Source organism: Palaemon carinicauda, chromosome 42 (genome assembly GCF_036898095.1).
Source record: "Palaemon carinicauda isolate YSFRI2023 chromosome 42, ASM3689809v2, whole genome shotgun sequence".
Lineage (NCBI taxonomy): Eukaryota > Metazoa > Arthropoda > Malacostraca > Decapoda > Palaemonidae > Palaemon > Palaemon carinicauda.
In genome coordinates this window covers 35,510,392-35,522,579 of record NC_090766.1, presented here as the reverse complement: position 1 = coordinate 35,522,579, position 12,188 = coordinate 35,510,392, and the positions used below count along the sequence as shown (strand labels likewise).

The following is a 12,188-nucleotide window of genomic DNA, read 5'->3' as shown; positions in this document are numbered from 1 at the left end:
GTGATAGATATGATTTTTTTTTTCATTTATAGTTAACCCAAGCTTTAATAAGTTATTTTGATTCACCAGATTAAAGAGTAAATCAATTTCAACACTACCAGTTCTTTTAGCTCGTAAATAACTCACACTGTCAACAATTCCTTTCGCTGGTAAATAACTCACACTGTCAACAATTCCTTTCGCTGGTAAATAACTCACACTGTCAACAATTCCTTTCGCTGGTAAATAACTCACACTGTCAACAATTCCTTTCGCTGGTAAATAACTCACACTGTCAACAATTCCTTTCGCTGGTAAATAACTCACACTGTCAACAATTCCTTTCGCTGGTAAATAACTCACACTGTCAACAATTCCTTTCGCTGGTAAATAACAGCTGTTAACACCTGTTGTTCGTTCTGACCATCAATAAATATTTAACAAATGGCGGGAGACTGGAAATTATGGTGGGACATATTTCAAGATCTTATCATATGCTATGTTTAAAGGGGTTTCCTTTTTTGAAAAAAAAAAAATCTTTTAAGAAATAAGAGAGATTGAGGTAAACTATTTCATTATAAAATAAACAAATGAATGAATGATACTTCCTGTATATGTTTAAGGCCAGGTGTCTGTCGTTATATTACGTGTGGAGAATTTCATTTCTATATATATATATATATATATATATATATATATATTTTCATTCTATCCATGTATTTAAACTAAAATGGTTCTCTTAATCTATTATGCCTGAAAGAATTGAATATCATCAAAAGGAAATGATAACCTGAAAATGATTAGATAAAAATGAGAAGAAGGGAAATAAATCAAAGGGATATGATTAAAAGTCAATGTTAAGAGAGGGTGTTAATGTACATACATACAACATAAGGATTTTTACTTTGTGTGAAAGAGATTGTGTTAGTTATTGTCACAGATTTTACCGTTAAAACTTCATAAACGTTTGTGATGCTGTATGGTTACTTTTGTTCACTTGTGGTAGTATAAATATTTATATGTTCATTGAAGAATAACTACTAATAGTGTATTTACAGTATTATACTGTATACAAAACCTTAAAATACAGCATTCAATTTGGTCAGTTCAGATTGACTAGTTTAAGCAGACATTATCACAATTTAAAACAATCATGACTTTTAAAAACATAATGCACTTCATTCAAACATTTTCTATTTTTATTTTCTTCAATTTCTGGTGTATTTCAACCACTGACTTTTTAACTCCATAGTATCATCGAGTGTTGTTAGATACGAACAAGTTATTTGTTGTTACTCATACCTAGCTGTGTAATGAATTGTCTTATCTTAAGGTAATATTGTGCCTCTGAAAAAAAAAATATGAGCTAAAATACAATGAGAGAAAGCCCATAAACAAATGAGTGTGGGGCAGCACAGTGGGTTACTTAGTGTGTTAGAGAATGCTTAAAAGTTTGCTTTTCACTAACTTCCAGAATGGCCTTCGAAATCGACCTGCCGAAAAAATCTGTTCTGACGCAGGAGGCCAGTGTGTTGATAGCAAGGATGGCAATTGCAGATATGTTTTGAAGCAAATTACTTGCCCGGACGGCCAAAGCTGCTGTAGAATAAGGACTCAGGGTAAGCATATATCTCTTTCTTTCTCTCCACAGTCATATATATATATATATATATATATATATATATATATATATATATATATATATATATATATATATATATATATATATATATATATATATATACATATATATATACATATATATATATATATATATATATATATATATATATATATATATTTATGCATATATATTTATACATATATATATATATATATATATATATATATATATATATATATATATATATATATATATGTATATTTATATATATCTCCTCCTCACTAGCACAGCGGTAATGCATCTGCTTGTATTCACGTGGCAGTAGATTGATCCTAGCCTTGGACCATGAGCTGTGGCTGTTTACTAGGCAGGTTACTGCCGTGGTTGGGATAGGATTGGGATTATACAACTGATGTTCTGGTGCGTGTATTTTCAGATGATACTGGAACTATAAACACATATGTTTAACCATATTATACATACGTATAATTTTTTGCAGTATTTACAATATCTAATTTACATACACTGGAAAATAATGGCTGACTTTTAATATTATATGCTATTGCCCTAAATACCGTTGGTGGCATTTCATAGATTAACTTAGACATGGTCTACCATGCCGTTTTAAACAACTGTTATTCAATTTGATGGGCCTCTTTTGCCATAGCCATCATTATCCTCCTAGACACACTATACCTTTAAACCTTAAAACGTTCATAAAATAATCAACTAATGCTTAAATATTTGCCAGGTGAAAACAGATCTCCAGGCCCTAATGGCCAAGCCGGAAAACCAAAGCCAGAAGAATCCGGGGCTGGGAAGCAACAGAAAACGGCCCAAGATGAGGTCCATGGATCCTCAAAAGACCGAAATCGACCCAATGGAAACGGCCGTGGTGAGAACGGAAAGCCAGCAGCCAGATCCGGAAGTAAAGGCAGGAAACAACAAGGGACCGTTGGCAATAAAGGTCAAGGAAGCAAGGATGGTGGAAACCAGGACATAAAGAGAGGGAACAATAGCAAAAAGGCGGGGAAGCCAAAAGACGGACCCGGGAGTAACAACAGGAAACAGCAAGGGACCGGTGGCAATAAAGGCCAAAGAAACAAGGCTAATGGAAAGCAGAGGGGCATCAAGAAGAATAATGCTAGAAATAAAAATGTGAGAAAGAATACAAAGGCCAATGCGGGGAAAAACAATGGTAAGCAGGTACGTAACCGACCAGGAAAACAGACAGGAAGAAACAGGAATCGTCAACAGCAAAAGAAAGAAAAGAAAAACAAAAATCTTAAAAAAATCAATAGAAAAAACCGTAAACAATCCGGTCAGAAGAACGAGAATAAAATGGGAACCCAAGAAGACAAAAACAATCCCTCAGAGAGACCGAGCAAAGGATGGAGGAAACAAAAAGGGGAAAGCCGAGATAGAAGTAAGCAAAAGGTGAAACAAGGAAAGCAGGCTAAAGGCAAGTGCGACCAGACGAATGCGTGTAAGAAGGCCGGAGGAAAGTGCAAGAAACCTAAGAATTGTGATAGGGGCGAATTGGATGCTGACTGCAACGATGGGCGCTGTGTTTGTTGCAAAAGCAAAGGATCCGGAGGTAAGAATCACTCTCCTTTGAAGTAGATTTTATTGAATATATAAACGGATATGAGCTCTTGGCGGGACAATCGTACACTGCGGCTTCAAACTGGGTCCTGCGAAGGAGGGACGTAGTCCTTTATAGGTTGCCTAAGCAACTCCGGACAAGGAACCGAGGGCTCTGAGGGATGCCCCTGTATATAGACAGCCTGGGTATAAGTTATGGGGAATTTGGATTCCATATCTTTTAAGTAAATTTGATATGATTTTGCCAACAAATTGCATAAAAGAAATTCCAATGATACTTTCACATATAACAAGATTCAATTCTCGACGTTACCTCGCCTGCAGTCAATGCTTCCTAATTCAAGCTGATGTCATGTTCAATATCTATAAAATGAGGAGCACTGTAAGCACTTATGAAATGTCCCTTCATTTGCCATACTTGGAATTAATTTCAATTATCCTCTTAGTTAAAGAATTATTTACATGCAAATATAAATTTATTAAATGGTCATTGTATGATAAGTTCAGTCGATATATTGAATTCGTTTAGCAAACAAAGGCTGTGGTTTTTTTCAATAGGATTGTCAACCTCAGTCATTCGTATCCAATCATTTTTCATAGTTAATAATTATTCAAAAACCATTCCTGCATATATTATTTACTTTGGGAGAAATTTATATATATGACGAGCCCATATACATTAAACTTTATATGACTTTATACGTCTGCGTCAGCTTATCATATTGTTTCTCTGTTAAGGCTTTTAGGTGCAAAAAGAAAATTCATCTATCTAAATACTTTTCTTAAGTAAGAAGAAATCATTTGGAGAATATAAATACACACTAGTGACGAATTATTGACTGATTCATAATACACAAATAAGCAATTTGAGAGAATCAACTCTGGGAAAAGGATAGAAGATTATTACTCAAGTTTATTAATTCTATAGAATTTCTTTTTTTTAGGGAACTTGGGAAATCCTTTGATACGATCCATTGAAAACTGCACTTAACAAATGTCCTTTAGAAAATACCTATGTTCTTTTTTACATAGTTTACAGCTCAATCTACTTAATTTTGGCATTTCTTTACCAATTGGAACCAAGAACAATGTATTGGGTGTACACCCTGTATACATTATAATCGAAAATTCCAAAATGGTACGTTCGCTCAGGGATTATCCGTTGATGTAGGCTGAAACAAATATTTCCAAATACTATTCGTCGCTTATTTCAAAATGTTTAACTGAAAAAAATACATCCAAAAAGAAAGAACTCAGTTAAGAATAAACGTTGCATATTTGATTGAAAAAAAAAATTGAAATCTTTTTCCCTAGTTATCATTCACTTATTTACATCTGACAAATTCCTAATTTCTTGTTTTAAGGAACATGTGAACCTAGGAAAGGTTGCACGAATAATGGTGGTGTTTGCATCCCGAACTCAGAAAATTGCGATGGCCGAGTAAAGAAGAATGGTTGCAAGGGCAAAGACTGCCAGTGTTGTATCGCAAATACAAGTAAGACTGAATTTGGTCTTTGTATTAACAAGTCTTCACCGAAAGTTATTTCCGTTAAACATCATTAACTTTTCACCATTACTAACTTTTGTCTTGCAGTGTAGACGGTTTTTGTGACGAGTAACAAGTTGCCTCTTCTGTGAAGTTGGGCAACGTTTGTGGGAGGATGATTTGTTACTTGGTACCCCAACCACTTTCTCGTTGATTCAGGCATTACTTAGCATCATAAACACTTCCAATAGGATTTGAGACATTCACTGTTCATAGTTTTTACATTCTGCAAAAATTTTTACTATTTGCATAGTATCACATATCCATATTCACTAATTTAGGTAATTCTTTTATGAGTATATTTGTGAAATATCATAAGTTGTCCTTGATAATATTAACATAGTCTTCAAGATAAGGTATTTCGTTGCTAATTTGGCCCTTCCTGTCCATCATGTGATTCTGTTTTGCTATGTTTCATCCTTCATCATTAGGAAACTCTTTGTATTTTCGCTATATTCTTGTAATAGAAAATATATCAATAATGTAAAAGATAATTATCTATAATATTTTAGCAGGTAGTGAGAATTCTTAATTGCATTGATTGTCGAAATAGAAGTATATAGAATGAATATGTTTTATATAGATCAAAAGTATAGAATTTTTAAAACCATGTGCTCATTTTTCATTGAATTCTTGCACTTTGTACCTGCGTTTAGAAACTTGTGAACCAAGGAAGGGTTGCACAGACAATGGTGGCGTCTGCATTCCGAACACAGAAACTTGCGATGGCCGAATAAGGAAGAATGGTTGCAAGCCCAACGGAAGCTGTCAGTGTTGTGTTCCAAGTAATAGTTAATTTGGTCTTTGTATTAACAGTCTTTGCAGCAAGTTATTTCCCTGCTTTTTCGCCAAGGTTTTCTCTGCTTCTATTGGTCTTTGTATTAACGGTCTTTCCAGTAAGTTATTTCCATGCTAAACAACATTAACGTTTCTCCACTTCTATTGGCCTTTCAATTAACAGATTTTGCTGCAATTTATTTCCATGCTTTTTCACCATCGTTTCACCGCTTTTATTGGTCTTTATATTAACATTCTTTGCGGCAAGTTATTTCCTTGCTAAACAACGACTTTTCACAATATCTATTGGTCTTTGTATTACTAGTCTTTCAGTAAGTTACTTCAATGCTAGAAAATATTAGCACCGCTTCTATTGGTCTTTGTATTATCAGTATTTGCAGTAAGTTATTTCCCGGCTAAACAACATTCACATTTCACCCTATCTATTGGTCTTTGTATTACTAGTCTTTGCAGTAAGTTATTTCCACGCTAACATTTCACTACTTCTATTGGTCTTTGAATTAACAGACTTTGCAGCAATTTATTTCCATGCTTTTTCACCATCGTTTCACTGCTTCTATTGGTCTTTGTATTAACATTCTTTGCGGCAAGATATTTCCCTGCTAAACAACAACGACTTTTCACAATATCTATTGGTCTTTGTATTACTAGTCTTTGCAGTGAGTTATTTCCATGCTAAAAAATATTAACACCACTTCTATTGGTCTTTGTATTAACAGTATTTGTAGTAAGTTATTTCCATGCTGAACAATATTAACATTTCACCACTTTTATTAGTCATGTTATTAACAGTCTTTGAATCAAGTTATTTCCGTGCAAAACATCATTAACATTTCACCACTTCTATTGCTCTTTGTATCAATTATATTTGCAGCAAGTTATTTCCATGCCAAAAAACATTACAATTTCACCACTTCTATTGATCATTGTATTAACAGTCTTTGCAGAAAGTTACTTCCCTGCTAAACAATATTGACGTTTCACCACATCTATTGGTCTCCGTATTAATAATCTTTGCAGCAAGTTATTTCCATCCCAAACAACATTAACATTTCTCCACTTCTATTGGTCTTTGAGTTAACATTCTTTGCACCAGGTTATTTCCCAGCTAAACATCATTATTATTTCACCTCTTCTATTGGTCTTCGTGCCAACAGTCTTTGCAAAGAGTAATTTCCCTACTAAACGTCATTAACATTTCACCATTTCTATTGGTCTTTGTATTAACAGTATTTGCCTCAACTCATTTCTATGCTGAACAACATTAACATTTCACCACTTCTACTTTTGTTTGTATTAACAATTTTTGCAGCAATTCATTTCCCTGCTAAACATCATTAACGTTTCACTAATTCTATTGTGCTTTGTATTATCAGTCGTTGCAGTAAGTTATTTTCCTGCTAAACTTCATTCACGTTTCACCACTTCTATTGGTCTTTGTATTAACAGTCTTCGCGGTAAGTTATTTCCCTGCTAAACATCGTTAACGTTTCATCACTTCTATTGGTATTTGTATTAGGAGTCTATGCAGCAGTTTATTTCTATGCTAAACTACATTAACATCCTTTACAGCTAGTTATTTCCATGATAAAAAACATTAAAGTTTCACCATTGATATTGGTATTTGTATTAACAGTTTTTGTGACGAATAACATATTGCCTTTTATGTGAAGCTGTGCAACTTTTGTGGGAATAATATTAGTTACTAGGTACCACAATCACTTTCTTGCCAATTCACAACGCAGTTTTCACAAGCTGCAAAACATTGAGACATTCACTGCCTACAGTTATCACATTTTGCAAAATGTTTACTATTTACTCAATAATTTAGGTGATGCTGTAATGAGAATATTGATCTAGTATTCAAGATAAATTATTTCATTGCCAGTTTGGCCCTTCCTGTCAATCATGTCATTCTGTTTTGTTATGTTTTATCCTTCAATATTAGGAAACTCTTTGTATTTTTGCTATATTATTCTAATGGAAAATATAATAACAATGCAAAAAATGATTATCTATAACATTTTAGTAGGTAGTGAGAACTCTTAATTGCATTGATTGTCAAAATAGAAGTATATTGAATGAAATTGCTTTATGTACATCAAAAGAATAGAATATTTAAAACCATTTGCTCATTTCTCATTGAATTCTTGCATTTTGTACCTGCGTTTAGAAAGTTGTACACCAAGGAAAGGATGCACAGACAATGGTGGCGTCTGCATTCCGAACACAGAAACTTGCAATGGCCGAGTAAGGAAGAATGGTTGCAAGCCCAAAGGAAGCTGTCAGTGTTGTGTTCAAAGTAATAGAAAATTTGTTGTTTGTATTAACAGCCTTTACAGCAAGGTTTTTTCCTGGCTTTTCACCGACGTTTCACCACTTCTATTGGTCTTAGTAATAACAGTCTTTGCAGAAAGTTATTTCCCTGCTAAACAACATTAACATTGCACCACTTGGATTGGTCTTTCTATTAATCGTCCTTGCAAGAAGTTTTTTCCTTGCGTTATTCACCGTTTCACTTCTTCTATTGGTCTTTTTATTAACAGTCTTTGCAGACGGTTATTCACCTACTAAACAACATTAACATTTCACCACTTCTATTGGTCTTTGTATTAACAGTGTTTGCAGCAAGTTATTTCCCTACAAAACATCATTAACGTTCCGCCACTTCTATTGGACTTTATATTAACAGTCTTTTCAGTAAATTTTTTACCTGCTGAACTTCACTCACGTTTCAACACTTCTTTTAGTCTATGTATTAAGAGTCTTTGCAACAAGGTTTTTCCCTTCTAAATATCTTGAACTTTTCACCACTTCTATTGATCGTTGTATTAACAGTCTTTGCAGCAAGGTATTTCCCTGCTAAACATCATTAATTTTTCACCACTTGTAATTGGCTTTGTATTAATAATTTTTGCAGCAATTCATTACCCTGCTAAACATCATTAACGTTTCGCTAATTCTATTTGGCTTTGTATTGGCATTCTTTGCAGTAAGTTATTTCCCTGCTAAACTTCATTCACGTTTCACCGCTTCTATTGGTCTTCGTATTAACAGTATTTGCAGCAAGATATTTCCCAGCTAAATATCATCACCATTTCACCGCTTCTATTGGTCTTTCTATAAACAGTCTTTGCAGCAAGATATTTCCCTTCTAAACAACATTACCATTTCACCACTTTTATTGGTATTTGTATTATCAGTCTTTGCAGGAATTTAATTCCATGCTAAACAACATTAACGTTTTCCCGTTACTATTGGTCTTTGTATTAACTGCCTTTACAGCAAGTTATTTCTATGATAAAAAACATCAACGTTTCAACACTGCTATTAGTCTTTGTATTAACAGTTTTTATGATGAATAACATGTCTTTTATGTGAAGCTTTGCAACTTTTGTTGGAATAATATTAGTTACTTGGTACCATAATTACTTTCTTGCTAATTCACACCCCAGTTTTCACAAACTTTGAAAAACGTTTAATGCTTTACTTAGCATCCAATATAATTTGAGACATTCACTATTCACAGTTTTTACATTTTGCAAAATTTTTACTATTTGCATAGTATCACGTACCCTTACTCGCTAATTTTGGTCATTCTGTAATGAGTACATATGTGAAATATCATAAGCTGTCCTTGATAATAATAATCTAGTCTTCAAGATAAAGAATTTCGTTCATAATTTAGGCCTTCATGTCAATCATGTCATTATGTTTTGTTATGTTTCATCCTTAATTATTAGGAAACTTTATATTTTTTCAATATCCTTCTAAGATAAAATGTAATAATAATGTAAAAGATGATTATCTATAACATTTTAGCAAGTAGTGAGAACTCTTAATTGCATTTATTGTCAGGAGAGAAGTATATAGAATGAAATTGTTTTTTACAAATCAAAAGTATGGAATTTTTAAAACCATTTACTCCTTTCTCATTGAATTCTTGCATTTTGTACCTGCGTTTAGAAAGTTGTACACCAAGGAAAGGATGCACAGACAATGGTGGCGTCTGCATTCCGAACACAGAAACTTGCAATGGCCGAGTAAGGAAGAATGGTTGCAAGCCCAAAGGAAGCTGTCAGTGTTGTGTTCAAAGTAATAGAAAATTTGTTGTTTGTATTAACAGTCTTTGCAGCGAGGCTTTTCCCTGCTTTTACATCAACGTTTCACCGCTTCTACTGGTCTTTGTATTAACAGTCTTTCCAGAAAGTTATCTCCCTGCTATAAATCTTTAACGTTTCACCATTTCTATGGGTTTTTGTATTAACAGTCTTTACAGCAAGTTATCTCCATGCTAAACAACATTAGCGTTGCACAACTTCCATTAGTTTTTGTATTAGCAAATTTTGCAGCAGGTTTTTTCCTTGCTTTTTCATTGTTTCACTTCTATTGGTATCGGTATTATCAGTCTTTTTAGAAAGTTAATCCCCTGCTAAACAACATTAACGTTTCACCAGTTCTATTGGTCTTTGTATTAACAGTCTTTGCAGCAAGTAGTCTCCATACTAAAAACATTATCATTTCACCACTTCTATTGGTCTTTCTATTAACAGTTTTTGCAGCAAGGTTGTTGTGGCAGACGCGGTGACATCACTGATTGGTAAACGCCAGACTAGGGCTAAAGTCCCGCTCAAACTCGTAAATTCCTTTGGTCGCTACAACCTTACTAGCCATGTGAACTAAGGATGGGGGTTTGGAGAGCCTATAGAGCTATCTGCTAAGGCATCAGCAGTCATTGCTTGGTTCTCCTTAGGGAGGCTTGGGTGCTGATCATATGTAAATATGGTCAGTCTCTAGAACATTTAATAGGGAGATGTCAATGACCCTTGCCTCTCCCATTCCTGAACACGGCCTTTAGCCCTTCAAAACACATTAACATTTCACGACCTCTATTGGTCTTTGTATTACCTGTCTTTGCAGCAAGTTATTTTCCTTCTAAAGAACATTAAAATTTTACCATTTCCATTCGTCTTTGCATTAACAGTCTTTGCAGGAAGTTATTTCCATGCTAAACAACAAAAACGTTTCTCCACTTCTATTGGTCTTTAAATTAACAGACTTTGCAACAAGTTATTTCTCAGCATTTTCAGCATCGTTTCACTGCTTCTTTTAGTCTTTGTATTAACAGTCTATCCAGCTAGTTACTTCCCTGCTAAACAATATAAATGTTTCACGGTTTCTATTGGCATTTGTATTAAAAGTATTTGTAGGGTGTTATTTCCATACTAAACAACATTTATGTTTCACCCCTTCTATTGATGTTTGTATTAACAGTCTTTGCGGCAAGTTATTTCCCTGCTAAAAAACATTGACGTTTCACCACATCTATTGGTTTTCGTGTTAACAATCATTGCAGCAAGTCATTTCCATGCCAAACAACATTAACGCCTCTCCACTTCTATTGGTCTTTGAATCGACATACTTTGCAGCATGTTATTTCCATGGTAAACATCATTACCATTTCACCATTTCTATTGGGCTCTGCGTTAACATTGTTTCCGGTCGGTTATTTCCCAGCTAATCATCCTTATCATTTCACCTCTTCTATTGGTCTACCTGTTAAAGGTCTTTGCAAAGAGTCATTTCCTTGCCTAACGTCATTAACATTTCAGTACTTCTATTGGTCTTTATATTAACAATATTTTCAGCAACTTATTTTTGTTGAAAACAACAGTAACATTTCACCACTTCTATATGTCTTTGTATTAACAATTTTTGCAGCAATTCATTTCCCTGCTAAACATCATTAACATTTCACCAATTCTATTGGGCTTTTTGTTAGCAGTCTTTGCAGTAAGTTACTTTCCTACTAAACTTCATTCACGTTTCACCACTTCTCTGGTCTTTGTATTATCAGTCTTCGCGGTAAATTATTTTCCTGCTGAACAACATTAACGCTCCACCACTTCTTTTGGTCTTTGTATTAATTCTTTACAGGAAATTATTTCCATGCTAAACAACATTAACGTTTCAACACTTCTATCGGTTTTGTATTAACAGTCTTTGCAGAAACTTATTTCCAAATTAAGCATCCTTAACGTTTCACCAAACCTATTAGTCTTTGTATTAATAGTCTTTGCAGCAATTTATTTCCTTTCTAAATATCAATAAATTTTTCAACACTTCTATTAGTCCTTATATTAACAGTCTTTGCAGTAAGTTATTTGGCTGCTGAATATCATTAACGCTTCAGCAAGTTATTTCCATGCTAAACAACATTAAGGTTTCACCACTTCCGTTGGTCTTTGTATTAAAAGTCATTGCAGCAAGTTATTTCCCTGGTGAACATTATTAAAGTTTCACCACTTCTATAGGGCTTTGTATTAACAGTCTTTTCGGCATGTTATTTCCATATTAAACAACATTAGAGTTTCACCACTTCTATTGGTCTTTCTATGAAGAGTCTTTGCATCAAGTTATTTCCTTAGTAAACATCAACATTTCACCACTTATATTGGTCTTTGCATTAACAGTTTTACAACAAGTTATTTCCATGCTAAACAACATTAATAGTTCACCACTTCTATTGGTCTTTGTATCAACATTCTTGGAAGCAAGTTATTTTCATGCTGAACAATATTAATGTTTCACCACTTTTATTAGTCTTGTTATTAACAGTCTTTGAAGCAAGTTAT

The 12,188-nt window shown here is 33.8% G+C and overlaps 1 protein-coding gene across 1 annotated transcript in view; it reads left to right on the top strand.

Moving 5' to 3' along the window:
• The window catches only part of LOC137633100 (mucin-2-like), a 49,725-nt gene that overhangs the window by 6,838 nt on the left and 30,699 nt on the right, over window positions 1-12,188 (top strand). The window contains exons 2-5 of the mRNA XM_068365261.1: window positions 1,454-1,598; window positions 2,355-3,200; window positions 4,573-4,704; window positions 5,412-5,540. Of these exons, the coding sequence (XP_068221362.1) occupies window positions 1,454-1,598; window positions 2,355-3,200; window positions 4,573-4,704; window positions 5,412-5,540 (1,252 nt within the window). The remainder of the gene's footprint in view (window positions 1-1,453; window positions 1,599-2,354; window positions 3,201-4,572; window positions 4,705-5,411; window positions 5,541-12,188) is intronic.